This window comes from Colias eurytheme, chromosome 14 (genome assembly GCF_061535395.1).
Source record: "Colias eurytheme isolate Ceu_HAF_F1 chromosome 14, ilColEury1 Martin Lab GWU primary, whole genome shotgun sequence".
Lineage (NCBI taxonomy): Eukaryota > Metazoa > Arthropoda > Insecta > Lepidoptera > Pieridae > Colias > Colias eurytheme.
Genome location: NC_142993.1, coordinates 2,500,462 through 2,521,765, shown reverse-complemented (window position 1 = coordinate 2,521,765; position 21,304 = coordinate 2,500,462). Strand labels below are relative to the sequence as shown.

General features: G+C 31.9%; 1 protein-coding gene across 2 annotated transcripts in view; it reads left to right on the top strand.

The window, feature by feature from the left end:
• The first annotated feature begins 689 nt into the window (after nt 1-689).
• LOC149902727 (uncharacterized) overlaps nt 690-21,304 on the top strand; it is a 102,743-nt gene continuing 82,128 nt past the window's right edge. The window contains exons 1-2 of one of the 2 annotated variants that reach the window (XM_090109185.1): nt 690-909; nt 13,316-13,395. In XM_090109185.1, coding sequence (XP_089965311.1) covers nt 13,374-13,395 — 22 coding nt within the window. In that variant the 5' untranslated portion in view covers nt 690-909; nt 13,316-13,373. The remainder of the gene's footprint in view (nt 910-13,315; nt 13,396-21,304) is intronic. The other variant, XM_090109184.1, reaches the window with a different exon arrangement.

The window sequence follows — 21,304 nt, the reverse complement described above, 5'->3', positions numbered from 1 at the left end:
CGTGATAACATAATGCAGTGGCAGCGCTCGTTATAAAACGTTATCACGTTAAAAATTAAAAAAATTCACAATTATTTATTTCTTTCCTTTACATAAACAAATTTGTGATTGGAACACTCCTAGTAAGCAGATAAAATGCTTGTGTCAGGAGGTTCCGCTCTTCATTAACACTATTACAGAAACAGAAATAAAACAATATGAATGAATACAATGCAAAAACATAAAAGAAAAGAAAGAATTTAATAAAAAAATATCGGTATCGGTTGATTTATTATCGGCGATACCGATATATCGGCTTGCCGATATATCGGTAGGACTGCTAGTAATTTATAAAACCTAACAATATTAAATCTGTGGTTAATATTAACCACTACTAGGTAGGTATGTAATCATTGATTTGTATGATACCGCAATCAAGTTGGAAATATTGAAATCTATAATGATTAATAGCATTGCAGTTCTTAATCCGGTAATATAAATCCATCGTCCAAGTCCGAAGCAGTGTAATACGCTTTTTCCATTTAATACGACAAGTAGTATGCGCATAATATTATGTGCATAATATTACATGGACACGACCACTTTCAAAGGACTAATGCATCGCCTATTGCGCAAGCCGCGCCGCGGCCGCAGGGAAAGCCTCCGCAAAAAAGTAATCCATAATTTCCAAACCGCATTTCAAAGGGAGTCCATCTCTATTACATCCGCGGAATTGCAATAAGTTTGCTATTTTGTCGAGCATCCCAATACATTTCACCGTGTTCGAATCAGTTGCGCCCGCGCATCAGTTCCGTTCGCACGTGTTATTCGCGCGCCATCTGTCCACTCGCGAAGTGCGTCCGAAATACACCTGTGATAGTGATATGGTTCTGTGTGCCAATCGGATTCCTTCTTAGTGCTATTGAAAAAGTAAGTCTGTGACCTGCTTCATATTCGAGACGCAAACGCGTCCACAAATTACGAAATTATCACCGATAAGTGTAAATAGTGTTGTGTTAGGTTAGTTACTAGGTTAACGATCCGACCGGCATGTAAAAAGTCTGTATCAATAACATAACACGCGAATCACAAACCCAATTCCGAAAGAGTGGATGGCTAATTAATGATATATGCGTTTATTACGTGCACGTATTTAAATTATTTAGAAATCTCAGTCGTCACATGAATGATAAAGTGCACGAAATCGACGGAGCGGCGCGCTCAGATGCTGCGATCTGTTTAGTGTGTAATAACTTCGTAACATTGCAATAAACTAATTGAAATATGACTCATAACTTAAACTGTGTTTAAATTCCGATTTTCAGTCGAGTTTCATTTATTATAATGTTTAGAATCGCTCTCACAATTAAAAACTAAATCGATTCGCGTAGACATGCAAAAACGGCGGCGAGTGATAGTATAACAAATCGTTTAAAATAAAAGACATCAATGTCATTACGATAGAAACGATCGAGAGCAACACGAATGCAGAATAATAGAACACAAGTAATATTCACGATATCTTTATACGACTATATTAGACTGTGTTCATGCAAAATGCAACGAATCTCAGCCATAGCGGAGATTGGCTGCGTGTGCGCGCGTAGGGTTACTGGCATTTAGAATATCAGCTGATTTATGAGCCGCGAAATTGTAGTTTTTACTTTTTAATTGGAGACGTGTGAATCGGTAGTGAATGCATAACTTTGTTTTTAAAATCAGTGCAATAGAAGAAGAAAGCGGAAAATTAAATTTAAATAAAAATAATGAAAGGCTTGAAGATTTAAATTAATATCTTAAATATTATGTAAGAGAAATAGCTAGTTTTGAGATAATTTAAACATTAATGTAAGTACTTAATGAATATTTATTTGCTTGTGATCCATAACTATTGAAAGAGAATAACTACAATACTTTTTTATATCAAATAATACTTTATCGTATCGATTAATATTTCATAAATTATAGCAAGCATCTATTTAATCAACAATCATTGACCAACATTTATAAAGCAACCTACCTTAAAACAGTACAAGAGCAAAAAATTAACAAGCAATACAAAATAGCTATAAAAGTATTTGAACAAAAAACGGCGATAAAATCCAATTATGATACATTGGTAACCCTATCCGAGTATGTTAGTGGCGCGCATGCGTAGTGAGAGTTAGAATATTATGTAGCAACGACCTGGAACGCATCGGCGCGAATTAGCGCCCGTAAAGAAATTAATATTTTAATAAGTACTCGCGTGCAGGTGAGAGCAAAAGGTTTTCCTTGTAGAAATCACAGTTTTATTGCGGTGCTTTTTAATCTCGTGCTTTTGACGCAATTTTATGGCTACGGTATATATTTATCGGAACAAATGAATTTTTATCGTTATTACATCGATATGACTTCAGATTTCGCATGTGTGATGTGATGTAATTGGAGTTTATGGATGGTGGAAGAGATATTCATCCGTTTTATTCTTAATAACAATAAATAACATGTAGTTGTTACATTCAATGGGAATTTTACACTTATAGGTACTTTTAATGTTAAATGTAGAATGCAAACATTTTCATATGATAATACTTACCGTTGTTGTTTATAATTACATATTTACTATCGATACCTTATAATAATTCTTGAGCGCAGCACTAGAGGATTAACCCGTGAAGAAATTATTATAATATTTGAATATTATTTTCACACTGAAATTTGAAATTTGAATTTTGAAATTTGAAATTTGAAAATTTGAAATTTGACACATGTTTAAATCTAGTTACAAAACATTACAACTACAGTAGCATAATAAAATTTAAAAATATACTATACCATAATCATCGACATTTCAATAAGCACATCACTACACCTATAAAGATATGTAATTCCAATCACAGGCTCGAAGTTAACGATGTATGGAGAACACAAATGATATAAATTCAAGTTTAACCACAAGTCGGACTTGTCATCGATCCAATACTACAGTTTAATTGATGACTGGATGGTAATGCGCTGGTAATATAGGACCTGTAATCTGTGCCTGGGGGCTCAATTTTGTCTCTGCCTTGAATCTAGATGTTTCCCAGTCAATAATATATTCATGAATGCTTTTATGTTTGCATATTAATAAACTAGATATTCAATTATTCATGCATATTTTAAGAAACATGTACAAAAGTTGCCTCAAAGTAATAACTAATAATTAAAATAGGTACGATTGAATAATATCGATAATAATAATAAGAAATATTTAGGACAGCACTAGACACACACTATTATCGTAGATGTTAAGCTTAAACTACCTACGACTCGAATTATTAGTCAAAATTATTGCAAAAATCATCCATTCCAATTATTATAATATGTAATTAACAAAAACATCTTCTATTTTACTAATAAAACAAAGACTCACCTGACAATGTTAGGTTAAAACACCCACGTTGAATATAAAGTCGAGCAATAAACAAATTGCTTTGCCTACATCGTAGCGTTGACATCTTAATTGCATTTGCTTTTACCAACTGCAGAATGTAGGTACTCAAATTTCGACGGACCGAAGGACGATTTTTAAAAAACACAAGATTTAATTTACACGTCTTTAATTAGTGCTTTCTACATTCAGAATGAATTAAAGTAATACTTAAACTAATAAACTTATCTCTAAACAAAAATGCAGCGTTTGAAGAAATACAATACGTATGCATTAAGGCGATGCAGGGTGGCCATAGTTTGCTGCGTTAACAAATATGACATCGCTCGCATGTACTGCGGGTGGCCCCGATATAACTCCTCCATCCTCAGTTTCAAGAAAATCTGAAGGGTTTTCTTGAATACATATTTTTCTTAATTTAGACTTAATAACTATGACGATTACAATTATAATTACAATTAATACAAAAGTTATAATGTTAATCACTCCGACGGCACTATTCACTGTACTATTAAACTGGTTTTCACTATTTTCACTATTTTCAATTAAATGCCTAAGCATATTTATGTCAGTTAAATTTGCACCCTTCAGGTTAACAGGCTTCCTGTCGGTCTGGGAGTTCATCAAATTTGGTAATATAATTTTTGGTAAACTTGGGTATATAAGATCATTTCCATTCGCTTCATATTTCTTTAGTGTTATATCTCCGATTTTCACGTAGCAGCCAATCTCGTCTAACGCCAATAAATAAGTACCACGAAGAAATTCTTGGGTTACCTCATTTTCACAGACCTTAGTAAGTACTGTTTCCACATTTACGTAAAGTATCCATCTATTTGGTAGAACATTGTCGATTTTCACGTCATCTATGGAAATGGGAATCGGCTGACAACTGGAAACATTTGTAGATAGTCGCAGAAGATCGGTTAAACAATCGTCTTTGTATAGTGTTGATGTCAGTATTTCCGGGCATAGGAACCGGTCTTCGTCAATTTCTTTGCATGGTTGTGAAAGTGGCATCGTTTTCAACCCCTTCACAAGGACATATGGGTATTTGGGAAGGATAAGGGAAGTCTGACCTTTTTCTTCGTTAAATATAGGTAAAGGTATTATTTTAAAATATGAGTAAATATCATCAGTAATTAATGGAATAGTCATTACGAATTTTATTTGACTTTGTTTTACATAAGTTTGTACTTCTAGTAATTGTTCGATTTTAAGAACATTATCTAAATTTACTGGAAATGGTAACTTAGAGCTAGTTTCAATATTTTTTAATAAAAGTAATAATTCCTTCGTATCTACAACGGATTGGTGTAAAAGTTTAATTTTACTAAAAGCTATAGCAGTTTCAATTTCACTTAATCTAACGTAAATAGACATAAAATTATGTAAGAATGCAGAATATGTATGTATAATTTCATTAGTCCTTTGATGTAAATTTGTGTCATTTAAAAGCGAATCAATTACATTTAGCTTATTCTGGATTGCAATGAAATTGTTATTAGATATTTCAGCTACATTTAATAACGAACCCACCATCTCAGTAACGATCGTCATCTTATGTATTATAGAGTCTTGTTTAGTCTTTAATTTTTCAATAGTGTTTTCAAATTGTATAGCATCTTCGTTGTCGAGGTTACCGGTGATAATTTTTATAACTGAACCAAGTGGATTTAATAAACCACGTTTAGATCTAGAAGACGGAATTAATTGTTCAAATTTATCAATAGTATAATTCATATGATAATCTGTTTGTATTTCTGTTGTAATAAAATCGGAACCTAACGCTTTTACATCAATACAACTATGAACCTGATTTCTAAATGATAGATAACTATTTATATTAAATTCTAAATCGTCATATATTAACTTTAAATCTAACACCTTAATAACTCTCCATGTGTCATTGCTGACGACTGCATAGCCTTCACGGAGGGGTAGTATTCCGGGATTCCGTTTAATCTGGTGCAGCTGAAGGCCCTGGTTTTGGATCACATGGATCGTCAGAAGCAGTAACCTGCGGAGGACGCTTAATGTATTTAATTGGAACTTTAGTCTCACGATTGTGTGTCGTTACTGGCACAACATTTCTATGGATCGGTCCCGTGACTATCGCTTTCTGATACCTAGGCTTATCTTTAGCACGTCTCGGGTTAACTCCCTTAATGTAAACTGAATCTCCTATGTCTATGTTAAAATCATTTTCACCGCCATGCTTATCCTTAATAACCTGTTTCTTATGAATAATTTTGTCTGTAAGATATTTGTATGAAAATTTAGTACGTTTGTGGTGATCTTTTACGAATTGTTGAGTTAATTGTTTATTAAAATCTCCAGCTTTATCTAGAATCAGTATGCCTTCCGTATCAAGATCGCGAGTTGAGTGAACCGTATCTGTATTTTCGCTATTATTGCTAGACGCGGTCAAGGTGCTGCTTTCCGCGGTTATTGTACTACTATCAGGTAACGGAATCGAATATGGGGACCTCGGGCGATTATTTTTAGTGATAGGCACTGTTCGGTCTGAATCAGACGAAATTGTAATCGGCGTCAAGGGTCGGTCACATTTTCCCGCCTGATCGTTACTAACTTTTACTATTTCATCGGATAAGTGTTTTTGAGGATTTCGCTCCTTTTCATCTACATTAACTTTCATTGACACGTCGACTATTGCTGCTGGCATACGAACGCTTTCACGAAAAGTCTGAAAATCTAATATAGCGTCACCGTTCTGAAGGTTAGTTGGAATTGATACTCTAGTTTCTGATCGAGGCTCTAACGTGATTTTTAACGGAGGATTATACGTATATATAATCGGTATTTTGGCATTAAATGTTTCTAAAACTTGGTGCTTCATATCGATATTTGCATCTAGTTTCTTAAGTAAATCAGATCCGATTAATCCATCATACTTACTGTCTACATTGTATACATAAAATTTGTGGGAAAGTGAGCTTCTAAAAGTTTTTAATAACGGAATTTCTATAACCTCATCATGAGTGCTTTGCGCATGGGTACTAACAACTGTAAATTGTTCATACTGTTTACGGTCTCTAAAATATTCTTCTGCTTTGGCTGGACTTATAAAGGAACGACTGCTACCTGTATCTATGAGAAACTTTGCTTTTATTTCGGGAACTATAATATGTGGTAATTTTAAGATGCTGTTACAATAATTTAAATTTATTATTTCACTGTCTTCGGAGGCAGGTAACGGAACATTTTCGTTCTTGTCATTAGAATTGCTTTCAGTTACTTCCGGATCGGTATACTCGTATAACTCGTTCACGGCGTCTTCTTTATAATCTAAGGGTGAGTAATCGTAATTTTCATAATTTGGTTCATCGCAGTAATATATGTTATGAGTTACGTTTTGCCTCATAGGTGCCGTACGCATTGATACATCGCTATTTAAGCCGGGGTTCGGTGCCTGGGCATGTTGTATGCCAAATTTAAAACGAGGTTGGGCTGTTTGTTGATTTGGGATTCCAAATTTATAACCGGAATTTTGAAAAGGTCGCAATTGGTGGTTATTATTAGATTGTGTGCCAAATTTATAGCCTTGGGCTTGTGGTGTTTGCTTTAACTGTTGCATAAAATTTGGTCGAGGTGGTTGCATTAAATTTTGTTGGGGTTGTTGGGCGAAATTTGGTCTATAACCAATTGGCTGTTGAGGACTGCCGTATTTAAAGTTTTGATTTATAGGCATTGTAATAAAATTAGGTTTGAATGAATTTTGAAAAGTGTTTTGGGTTATAGGTTTTGGCTTACTAATCTTTGCGTTATATTGTTGTATAAAATTTACTTCTTCCGTAACTACGCTAAGTGCATTTTCTAAGTTTTTACAACCCCTTAATCTAACAATCCGGATCATGTCCTCCGGGAGGTTGTACAGAAAAACATTTAACGCAGTATTATTGTATATGATCATTTTCGCGGCTTTGACCCCTTCATCTGTGAAGCGGTTCACCTTTGAAAATAGGGAACTTTTTACGTTTTGTATTCTGTGGCAAAACTGTATGTAACTTTCACCTTGTTTTATTTTTAACCCTTCTAACTCTAATGCTATACACTCTTCCGATCGCGGGTCTCCGAAATGTTGGGTAAGTATTTCTTTCAATTCAGTCCATGAAGTTATATTTTGGTAATCACTAAGCAGTGAAGCTGCCTTACCGATAAGCCTGCTCGTTATGGCATGGTATACATATAAGTTTTGTGCGTTACTACTCGCATCTTGGAATGACCTTATAATATATTCACTTTTATTGATAAATAGGTTTAACAGTTTTTCATCCCCATCAAATTTGGGAATGATACATAGTATTTCTCTAGGAATGAGTTTAATCTCTTCCATTTTGCGTAGTTTTATCGATTAAAACACGAAATTAATGAAAGTAACACTTAAAATCACTAACTAATAACTAACAATTAAAATTAAACACTAAAAATTACGACTTATCACGATAATTGTAATGAACAAAATCAAATAAACGTAATGATTAGGCCGACTATTTTGGGTCGGGGATTTCGTGAAAAACAGGGAATATGAAAAACAGGAGTGAAGAGGTCTACTCACAGTCTGCTCGCTCCCATGTCCTTCACTTATGATCCTGAATGCTCGTCCTTGAGGTCTCCGTACGCGCTTCACTGCAGCGATTCAGTTTTTTACGCGTACGCGTCGCGGGAGTTATTTATTTAGTTCGAGGATACTCGTCTGTACCGCACTATCACAGGTCCTTAATTATGGCTTTACTGATAGCTCGGCAGCAGGATAATATCGAGTATCCTACCGGCTGCGCCACTCAAATTTCGACGGACCGAAGGACGATTTTTAAAAAACACAAGATTTAATTTACACGTCTTTAATTAGTGCTTTCTACATTCAGAATGAATTAAAGTAATACTTAAACTAATAAACTTATCTCTAAACAAAAATGCAGCGTTTGAAGAAATACAATACGTATGCATTAAGGCGATGCAGGGTGGCCATAGTTTGCTGCGTTAACAAATATGACATCGCTCGCATGTACTGCGGGTGGCCCCGATATAACTAGGTAATTGATATGTAATCACCACTTTCATGACAACAAAATGATGAAAATAGACCATCGTATCCCTTACTATTATTAAATATAATAACATTAGATTATTAACTAATTTTACACTTATTTACAACTGTTTTTTTTTTATAAAAACACAGGCCAAAAACAATCTCGCTCATTGCGTCTGCCCGCCATAATTTGAGTAAAGAATTCACGCACAGATAATTAATAATATTGCCATCCTCAAATTGTACTAATTAGATGCAGATAATAAATATTGCTAGGTATTTTATTCCTGATTTTATCGTTATAACAAATTAAATTTGCACCCGCAAAAAAGTTATAATTCTTTTAAAATAATTTTGAAGTTTTAAGTATTGTGGATGTGGCGCCCAGATTTTATTTATTACCCTTACAAATTAGAAGTTAACTAATATTAATAATTGTTTGGTGAAAATAAAAACACATGTTTCACATTAAAATCTCATTCCATATCTAAATATTAATAAAATACTAATAAAATACTTCTAATTAAACGATATTATCTTACAGGCATAAAGAGATTGTCGTATTAGACGTTAATCTTACCACTTGATTTATTATTAATGAAACGAAACTACAGGTCTTACGAAATATGTGATGGGAGAAAGGAAAAAGCGTAAATTATTTCTGAATAATAAATGTCACGTCACAATTATCCAACTTTCACCTCTTAGTGTAACGTCTATTGATATTTAATGTTCTGATAAGGGGAATCAAGCACGGCACCAAATTTAGGTATCCCTTATCGAAGATGTGACGTTGAGAAATGGGAGGGCGCAAACATATTGTGGAATCGATCGACATACTTTTTATTACGAAGACAGATGTTTTGGTTATTTTAATGGTAATACTCAATCATTCTTATAAACCTATTATTGTTGCTTATGATGAATTGAAAAATATTTTAATGAAAATGTTTTGTAATCTGTGAAATAGACCAAGTAAAAAAAAAATTGTCAGAATGATTAAAATTTGGCGCCACTTTTTTTGTTTCTCTGTACTATTTGTTGAAATAAGCTTATATTATTTTCAGTTTAGCGAGTTGTACGATTTCTCAGTACAACAATTAGCGTATAATTTAATAAATTACCTTCATGTCGATAAGGGAATGGAATGAAGATGGCCTATACTTGGAAAATGGTCTTTTTCAATTTAATTTAATTATCACAATGTGATAAATTAAATAAAAGTATTTTGTCGCTGCTTCGTGAGAAAACTCCATAGATTTTGCATAAGCTGTATATAGATGTGGGTAAGTAAAACATTGATTTACAAATTACATCAAGTAGGTATTAATAAAAATCATTCAAACTACATATTTATATATAAGTAGATAGATTCCATACATAGTGTTCATGTGAATACTTAAGATTTAACATCAAAACAAAATATGTGCGGGTAGTCTCACTCAACAATTTTTGATCCACCCTCAAAAGATATAATTTTTAGTCTTTCTGTGATAGTATAATGGTTGTATAGTACGGTGGATAAAATAATAAAATGGGAAAATCTTGTTTTAAATCCGTTAATTAAATTATAAATAAACCTGCTACCTATATTGCTATTCTAACACAGTGTTTTTAATGTTATTATGTGAAATAGTACCTTAAGTGTACACTGTACGTACCTACTGATAACAGGTATGTGTATCAGTGTATCTTAACATATGTAACCTTGTAAAAATATTTACATCTACTTACTAAAACAGTTACCTTTAATTAATCAATTGATAAGAGTTACCTATATATAATGGACATTGACAATTGTAACTTGATCATACAATTGGAAAACTTCGCAATTTGTCTTGAACATCTGAATGATGTCGAAACTAAATGTTCTAGAAATTTCTACAGTTGCAATATGAGTATTGGAACACGTCGAAGGGCTCGTGTATTGTATGAAAGCACAATTACCCACCAAGAGATTACAATTACTCGGCCCAGTGCGCTCTCGCTAGTCGCTAGATTAAGTTAAAGATAGCTGCTAGACAGAATACCAGGTTGTTTAGCACTCCTACCGTAATTATATCGGCTATATGCTGCGTGGTTAATTACATTCGAATCATTTTTAATTGTTTGTTGATTTGTGGCATTATTTTCTCTTGGTTATGTCTTTAACTCGAAGAAAACAATGTTTAATTTCGATTAATCTTATACCTACTAATGAAAATCTCTTGTTAAAGTAAAAATTTAAATCGCAATAACGTAATCAAATATACTTAAATTAGGTACCATTTTAAGAAGAATAAATATAGGGTCATGAACCTTAACATTTTATTCCTCAAATAAATGTACGTTATTTTATAACTGTGTATCGGAATAATTTGTACACGGTATATGGATATGTTTAATTTAAATTGTTAATTCAATTATAACAGCAAATAATAGCAAGTGTTAATAGTACAATAATACCGCTTTTCTAAGACGTAAAAAATTGATTTGCATATTCGCCTTTACTGGAATCATGGTCCGTTTTAGGCAGAAGACAAAAGGCGAAAACTGTGATGTCAGAGGCCAAAGACCCCAGTAATTAAAGAGCAATTACAATGGAACAGAACTCCCGCGCTCTGACAAGATCCAGTTATAATATTTTGTCAAAATCACACGCGTCGCTGCCGTTAACTCGGTACTACAAGCTGTATTGCCTTTTGTTTCTAAAAGTGAACGCTTGTAATTGCTTTGTAAATTATTTGTGACTTCGCAGAATGGAGGTTTGAATGCACATTTGCGTATTTTTACACATAATGATTTCGTTATTGTTTGTAAATTTTGTTAGTGTGTAGATTCTGCAGATTGTGTGATTTTGATAGACTCGCATTTACTTATTAAAATTTGTTCTTCCTTTGGCTTCTTAGTTTAAACAAAGGACTTCTTAACTATTATTGTATAGTAGATAATTCAATTTTCTTAATGCGATGATAGGGTTTCATAGAAATCAAGTAGCAGTAGGACCACCCTGTTATTTTTAACGTCAATTAATTTTAATATACCTTATCTCTCGACTTTCCTATCTATAACAATATCATAACGAAATTGATTGATAACGATTGCCCTCACAGAATACGATCTAGCGTTTGTTCCTATTCATTATTCAGTAGATTTTCCTTCATGAATATGTAGATGCCATGCAAAACATGTCTACTGCGACACGCCATGGATCACTTTTAGAGTAGGATGTTTATGTTTTTATTAAATGCACTCATACGAGCAATTTCTAGAGTTAAATATTTTTTAGTAGTAGGTATCTAATGTAGGTATTAAACATTGTTATGAATGCGTAGGTACTCAATGTAAAAGTTAAATCTACATATCGAAAATAACTTATGGCAGTGTAGCCTGTAGATAGGCAGATTTGATATTATTGTGTAGACAACTACATACTTACAAAGTGACAAAATGTGTGTGTCGTTCTTTTATTAAGTAATTTTAAATGGTATAGAGAACATTTATGAAATCATTTTAAATACTATAGAAAAAAAAGAGGCATTTGTTTATATAATAAATACATATCTTAGATATTAAAATGTATTGAAATTTGTGAATTTATGCACCAGTAATTGTAGATATATTTGCGTCTAAAGTCTATTGTCTCAAAAGTTATTGTAGTTTTTAGTATTATCTCAGTATTTAAAGCGTACTTCGCTGTTGTTTCGTATTTTAATCGTGTCTTTGGATTTGTTTTAAATACATATCTACTAATATTATGCACGTTTTCTTATGTAATATAATTTCAAATTCTTATATCTATAATATATATTTTGATAGTCTCGCATTTACTTATTAAAATCCTTGTGAAACTTTTTAATTTTCTTCTATATATATATATATATATATATATATATATATATATAATTATTCTCTTAATTTAAAATCCTGTATATTCATATCTATTCTGAAAAATAAAAAACAAAAAGAACAGAAAATTCACGTTCAAAAACATCGAATTATTATTCATAAAGCGTCAAAGTAAATAGCTAATATATTCAACACAAAATTATTTTAATAAGGTCAGGAAGCTGTTCCCGAAGTCTGACATAAGTAAATAATTAATTGCGAAACCAAATTATTAAACTTTGCACATGAGTAAGCTATATCGGAGTTATAGCAATATTAGTTTTGAAGATACTAATCTATTTTAGATAACTTTAAATTGAATTATTTCAAGTTGGTTACAGTTTTTGTTTTTTTATAAAAAATTTATTCTTCTATTTTGCTAATATTAGATACTATATAGGCAATTAGGCCTATGAATGGATTTATGAAAAAAGTTTTTCCGGCATCAAAGATTCGATTACGAGAAAAATTGTGGTTTAAAGCTAGCCTATTAAATTTGAATGTTTCGAGGAAAAAAATATTCATGTTCTATAATATTTTGGTAATTAGATAATTAACATTTTTTTTATTATGTTATAATAGTTATAAAGCTGTGTTTTGTTATGCACATCATAAAGAGTTAATGTTTATATGTGATCTATTTATTTAAACGTGTGAAAAGTTCACACGCTCTGCAATTTTTTAAAACACGTACTATATAGTAATTAAGGCTAAGGGAATATTTATATTAATTTAAGTAAAGTGTTTCGAGTTATTGTCATATGAATACATAATTTAGAGATCGTATTGTGTTGGAGATGACGGGATGAAAAATAATAAATAATAAATATCGTGCCAATTAGCCTTCTAGTTATTTAGGAACAAAGTTTTATTACATTACAATTTTTCTTCTTTAAATGATCTCATCTATTAACTATTAGTGTATGTTAGTTATGATTCACATGACAAATGTTTTAAATTCTATAATATTATACTTTTTAAAGACTACTAACTACTTGCAGGGAGTGTGCTGGCATCCTCAAAGTGCGGTAATGCGCCGCGCGCGCTCTCACGCGACATATGCATGCCGCCCGCGCACCCGGTAAGTTACCTATAACTATTAACTATAATACAATAGTAATTAAGAAAAAACAATAATTGTTTATTTAGAAAAATATTCTTTTGAATTGAACTGTTAGGCCAATTGATCAACCACTAGATGCCTTATAAGATATAAGTAGTGAAAATATGTAAAACTAGCGGTCCGCCCCGGCTTCGCCCGTGGTACATGTTTACGTTTTCTCTACATAAGAACCATCCTCGTACTTCAAGGAATATAATAAAAAAAGAATTATCGAAATCGGTTCTGCCGTTCTCGAGTTATGCGCTTACCAACACATTTTGCGATTCATTTTTATATATAAGAAGATGATGGTTGCACCAATGTCTGATACTGAAACAACTGTGAATTGCTATTGTGTTAACTTCTTATTTTTTGTCATAAGTATAGATTGTATTTACATGAATTTTATATAAGTATTAAGTGTACGTACCTACGTACCTACGTACAGACGTACGTAGGTCACGTATAAAGCAAAGATATGAAAGTATAAATTAAGAAGAAAAGTTGGAAAGCCTTGCTGGAATATGAATGCATTTCATTATGCAACCACTTTACGCCTACCTGAAAATTCCTAGTTTAAGATAAAAGCATACCAAATAATTCGTAAAAGCATTCCACAGTCCGCCAAATGCATCTCTGCATATTTCATGAGTGCAAAATGACTCGCAGCTGAAAAGGTTCGTTCAATGTTTTGTGGAAAAAAAACTTTTATGTTGTAAAAAAATGTAGGTTTTAAAACTACATATTTACCTATACATATCTAAGAAACCTTTGTCTATATACATATATAAAACTCAAAGGTGACTGATATAATGATCTATCAACGCACAGCCCAAACCACTGGACGTATCGGGCTGAAATTTGGCATGCAGGTAGATGTTAGGACGTAGGCATCCGCTAAGAAAGAATTTCCCGAAATTCTTGCGGGAACGGGGAAAAACGGGGATGCACGTACAAAGTCGTGGGCGGAAGCTAGTCAACAACTATGATATTAAATTTCATTATGAGTATTATTATTAAGTTACTTCAGCCGAGGCAATAAAAGGAAAAAGTCATGTTTCTTTTAGATGTGACTGATTGATATTGATGTCCAATGAAAGTTCCTAATTTTTCGAATTGCTGAGGAAATATAACGATGAAACTACATTTCTCTTTAATAGAAGAATTATTTGAAGTTAAATATAGAGACTAAAGTATATTCTTTTATTCACAATAATGGACAATCTGTCTTCCAAGTCCTCAAACAAGTTTTAACTGCCATAATTGAGATACGCGGTTACAGTTCTCAAGTCAGTTATGAAGCTTTGAATGTTTTAAAACTTTTGTGAAATCCTAATTATTTCCATTATAGTTAAATTGTAGCTGAGAAAAGTTTAAATGGACTGGCATTTGATTTCAGTTTTTATTTTAAAAGATTTTGAAATGTGAAAATCAAAATCTTTTAACATAAAAATGGAAATCAAATGCCAATAAGAAAGAAGCATAAAAACTTACATGATAAATGTTATAACACATTCATTGTATGTAGGTAATCCTACCTCCTACTCAATGCAGATTGCAGCTTGAAGACTGAATATCCAAACTTATATTTTGAGTAGTTTTTCTCCTCTCTAAAATGCACACATGTTCGGCATTGAAACATACAAAAAAACCTCATTAATAACAAACCTAGTTAGCTATACAATCTCATAAATCTTCACGAGTAATGAAAAAAAATTATCAGCATGCATTCACGCTTTTTACTTGCATACTTCCAAAAGTCTTTCAGGTTTTGTTTCACGAGTCATTAAGTACAAACTTTTGCAATCGCGCTTGTGGGTCAGACAGAGTTATAAAAATTTGCTTTTTAGTACCGTTTTTATATTAATTTCGGTGAAAGTGATCGTCGTTTTATGTTTGTTTTTGATTGAAAATGGCCACAGAATATGTTATGCAAAATTCAAAGCCCCTTTGATGTCAACGGGTTTGAAAGCTTTTTTGCTGAAATAAAAAAAGTGGGAATGTGTATAAACCGCAGTTTTATGAAAGATATTTCGGGATTTCTGTGACATGATATCGTGCTTATTCAGAAAATGTTCGAGCATAATAGATCAAAGAATAACGGATGAAATAAAATATGAAGTAGCGCAATTTTGCGATTGCTTTGGGTAAAATATCATATCAATATTCAGAGGCAATCGCAATAAGAAGAATTATATTATAAATGATAATACAATTTGTTGTGTACAAGTTTGTAAAATTCATTATTTCTAAAAATCAATGTTTTGTAGGTTGTTTTCAGTTTCGTAAATAATATGTTGCAGGTGCACTATGTGATAGAAAATATTCTTGAGTTAGGCTATATTTATCTTGTCATATAAAATTTAAATACTGATAACTAAGTCAATAATATAAAAAGCAAAGCAAGTGGCAAGAATGTCGGCAGTTTTAGTTGAATAGTAAAGTACCAAACCAAACCAAAGTAGAAAATGTTTTAATCGTCCCCATATTACTGTTATATTATCTGTTTAGAAAATCAAAGTAAGAGTATACTGTAGTGTGAATAAACCCTTATTGTGAAACTATCTCTCCATAGTTGGAAAGCGGTGGAATCTCGTTATACACCTCATATAACCTGAAAGAGAGGCCACTAGTATTTTTTATCATTTTCTATGATACACTTCGCTTAACTGTAAGAGCTCATTGAAAGTCGTGTTTGTAAAAAGTTTAAATGCATTTTTAAGGTTTCATTGCAAGTAGTAAATATCAAGTAAGTGCGGTAAGATACATATTTTAGTGGACAAAGTTAAAATTACGAGATTCTAAGTTGCGATCACATAGCAATATAAAGAGAAAAGTATTTTATAGACCAGGCAAATTATACTTAATTATCTAAAGCAATTAAGAAATCACGTACAAATTTCAATTTAATTTATATGCAAAAATTAATCCCCACACAATGACGATGGCAAAAGTATTCAGGTATTAAGGTTATTAAGCATTTACGAAATTGTTGAAATCTTTAGCATAATTAACCTTAAATATTACTCGTATATAAAGAAACCTGAGTAAACAAATATTAATATTTCCCACATGAATTTTGCGTAACCAAAGTTTTCATTTCAGTTTGAATTGTTAACAGTTTATGAATGTCTAGTCAATGTGAATAGAGTCTAAAAAGGAAATCGTTACGTATATTAAGATGCAAGTTTTTGTTTGATTTTGCTTCATGTGTGAAAGTTGGATGATCATAACAATTTTCATGATATTCATCTCCGGCTTATAAAATATTTAATTCACTTTCTTCCTGTCATAAAATTGTTTGAAAGTATAACTATTTACTTACCACTGATTTATGGCACTACCAAACTTCTATAAGTAGCAACTTGAAAAGCTATAAGAAAACACCCTGAAAGATCAATTCTTTCAGTTTCAGAAGTAAAAGTAATTAAAGGCGTCTGTTTCTGTCAGAATAAGGATAAGCCTCACTGATATCATTAGATATCGACATGTTTAAATGTATAACGTCTTTATAGCGATGGCGTAATTCCAGACACACTGGTCGAGAGAAAATCCCGTTTCACGCCATTTATTCCGTGACGGGTCATTGGGCTCTTTCTTGGGCTCTTTCGATCCGATGTCAATATATGTTTGCTGTTTCTATTCGAACGAAATTGCGAATTACGCTTATCATTGAAAACAATGCGCCCATAGGGTTTGGAATGTGCTTCATCCAATATGTCGTTTGTTTTTTGGAGTGGTTTGGTTTCACATTTGATTTAACGATATGTGAGCTCAAAATGTGTCTTGTTTACGTATGATTGAAATCGATAGTTAAATTACAAAGCCTTCTTTTTTGTCATTTAGAACTTCAATAATAATTTTTGTCTGAGTTTGGAACTGTAATTTTTGTACTGAGTTAATGAAAATATTTATGTTATCTAGACATATCGTGAGCTCAATTCAAATGCTTTGCGATGAGCATTATAATTATAATAGCGTCGTTAACACCTTCTCAATGCTTCGATATCTATCGAGACTGGTTTGATCTACCTTTTATAAGTTTCCACACATCCTTTGCAAAAGAATTTCATACTATTATGAACCTTTTCTTCTTAATATACGAAACAAATTCCCGTGTATATTTTTGCATAGTTAAATGTTATAATGATCCACATCGAAATGTTCCAAGCTACGCATTAAGTTCTAAGATATCGTTTATAAGAAATTGTAATGAATTGTAGATCAGTTCATAGATAAGGTGTTCTATTAAAAGAAATAATGATTTCTGAGAAGCATTGGGATGAATATTAAATCAGATAAGATTCAAGCCGGATACTTTGTTTAATAATAAATCTGTAAGTCCTAACGTGATTTCGCTCGCTTCATTCAATCTTTTTAACTGTATCCGATTTGTATTGCATTAAAAATAATATCACACAAAAAAATAAATTTAACAAATCTAATAAATACTCAGTTTACGTTCAAAAACAAATTAATTATTATTAACGTAACATCTGTGTAAATTAATTTTTGGAGTAGATACTGTCCCTAGTTATATAACGTAGCATTTTATTCCAATTGAATGAATCAAAGCATTTTAGTTGTGAAGAATCGGCCTAAGGCTGTTTTCGCTTCATTAAATTCAAATCACCAATTTTAACGCTATGCTTCTCTCATAAATAGCATATTTATTAAAGAATGGAAAATACTTAACGACTTCTAAGAAAATTCTTTTTTTAGCTTCGCATTTTTTGCTAAAGCTTATTTCTTTTGTTTAAAAAACCACGCTAAAATTGTAAATACGAGATGGACTGTACATATTTGTTTTGATATCAAGCGTAAATTTAGAAAACAACTTAGGGTTAATTTTTGTGTTGTAAGATGGAACAGCCCAGAAAACTAAACGAGATAGTCACACACAAAAAACCTCCTCCTATACCGGTTGGTAATTCAGAATAGGGCTAGAAGAATATTCGTGGCCAAAAACTCATAAATATTAAGTTTAATAAGGCACATCTATTGGCAACATATCAACAGAGATAAATGAAATTTAACATTAGATATATTGCTTTGCAGATCATCAATGTAAATTTCCTAATCGAACAAAAAAATTATCATTATTCTGTAGAGAAATCTTGTAGAAATCTGCATGAAGTCGGTGTCGTTTCTTATTTATTCATCTGTTCAATTTGGTCAGGTGATCGTAATTACTGGAACCAACTGCTAATACGGATTTCGTCTAGATTTAATCATGGTAAAATAGATTAACGAGTAATGCTTTTCTCATCGGATCTTACATCAGGTATTTATTTTTTTAGCATTTTCATGCACTTTCCTTTTTAATGCTCAAGAATAGACAAATATTGATCAAGCGAAATACGTGTCATTGAATATCTTCTCACTCTCAACGTGCTCTCAACTATAAAGCTTTTTATATTCGTTTGTAAACATCCTATAGCTCTCGAACTTCTACATTTACATCGAATCGAACATTTATCATTGATAAAAACAACACCTTAAAATAATTTCTAAAGAGGTCCAGGAGTAGGTTACCAAATAGTAATTAACGTACGTTCTTATTAATTATTCTATCAACATAATATTATATAACCCCAAAATCGATAGGCACGAGTTTTAATATTTATAAGTATAAAGCTCTTAATAATCAGATCACGTCGATACTTCCTAAAACTATCACGTACGAACTGTTTCATTGAATTAATTGCCTCATTGCTAATTCGTGAACTATACTCTTATATAAATCGGATTATATTACCAAAGGCACTTTTCCAAAAAATACTTTCACCCTCCGTGATTTTGAGTCAAGTTTTGTAAAATTAAAATTGCCTGGCAATCGTTATTCGAGCTTTTCATTCTAACGACTCTATACGAATAGCGATGATACATACATTTCCTATTCCTGCATTGTAATATTGAAAAAAATAATATTATCTAATATTAGTATTATCGCAATATGTGGAAAGAACACGCTTAAACGTATGAAGACGATCATCTCCTTGTTATTATTACATTGATTTATCAACAAAAATTGAAATCTTCGCATCGATCAATGTTAAGCGGATATTAATTACAACCGTGCACTCAATAAATAATTAATCATCGATAGGATCGCAATCATCTACAAAACAACGATCGAACTAATCTGGAACACAAAAACCACTATCAAATTTTAATTTAACTGTACTCCGTGACGTCACAAATCAATCGCTCCCTAATATCTATTGGCCCAGTAATCTTCACCCAAGCCGGTCATTATCATTTTCTTTAACCAACAAAACACTCGGACTTTCTACAGTACTTATCTTATTGGACGTGCTGTATTTGTTTTTGTCATCTGTTTATACAAGTTTTAAGGTCGTTTTCACTTTCGTTGGTACAGTCGCGCAGAGAAGCCATTTGTATTCCAATCGCGTATCGTATCGGCGCGTCATGATTACGTGTCTTTAATGTTATGCCCGTGTTAATTATGTAATTTGACAGTGGAACGTTTATGTTACTTCGTGTTAAGGTTATACTAAATAATGCTGCGTGCTTTTAATAGTTCATGCGATTTTATAGCGTGCTAAATTGTTTTTGCCTTTCATTTAAGAAGTGGAGATTTGCTATGAAATCAATACGAAGAGATTGTTGAGTTTACGAAAATCCAATACATTTTATTTATTGTGAAGGTATTTTGTAAAAAGAGAAGGAATAACTAGAATATTGTGTCATGAAAATTGAATGACACACATAGAAGTATTCCTTAAAACAAACATTATCTTAGCTGTTATTAATAAAATCGTTCTTTTCCATTTTTTAAGAAAGATCAAAAAAAATATAAAAAATTTCGACACGATTGTACCAACTGTATCTGGGAAAACAGGACAGAAGTGCTCGCATATAATTTTTTAATATTTGATTTGTCCCAATACGACGGCTTTAAATGGCTTTCAGAGTTAAGCGGCTTACGTTTTATATTAAAATAATAATAACATTTGATTGAAAGAAAGAGATAAGAACGTAATATAAACAGGTGCTCTTTGTTATATTTTTTACTCGTTGAAGCGACATTTTTTCCTGAAAATAATGACTGTGATAACTTTTGATTTTGTTTTAAATAATAGCAGACCGTTATTTAAAATCTCTTAGTTATAAGTGAAAATTTTGTAGATACAACTTTATCAGTATTCCCATAGTAAAAACATGTTCTAAATAATTACGAAACTCCGAATACGTACGTTGCGTTTTTATGTTACATATTTCATTATGTGATATTTTGTTGACAGAACCTATTTACCGACACTGATTAGGGAATGGTAAAATTTTACGAGTGATAAAATCGAATGGGATTTAGCCCTTCCTTCTGGTAATGGTGTTAATTTTAATCTATAATACTCTGAAACAATGTTTAAGTGTAGTAGAAAATGAACCAACAATGAAAAGTATCTTAAACTTTGAATAACAATTTTCATCATCATTAAACAAACGTACACGTGGACTTATGTCTGTGCTTATGTCCTATAATTGTAGGTAGATCTAGACGAAAAACAACTAATATTTTTTTTGTATTTATTATTCTATAAACGCATTAATAAGTCCATCGTGATTGCATTTAATCCCGAATTGGAACAAAGGCCATCTTGTAGCATACCAAATGTTCGTTTCTTTTAATAGTTCAATGTTATCGATATATCATTCCTGGTACATTGTGAGAAGATATTTATCACTGTGAGAATGGATTGATATTATTTTTTAATGTACATTTCATTAGTTTATTAGAAAAACCCAAACAAACAAGCAAAAACCATTATTATTTGCTGTTTTTCATTAAGGTATTATTATAGAAATATTTTATCTTTACAGATTATTTACATACACTAATTTCGGTTCTCCGTTTCGTCCTGAC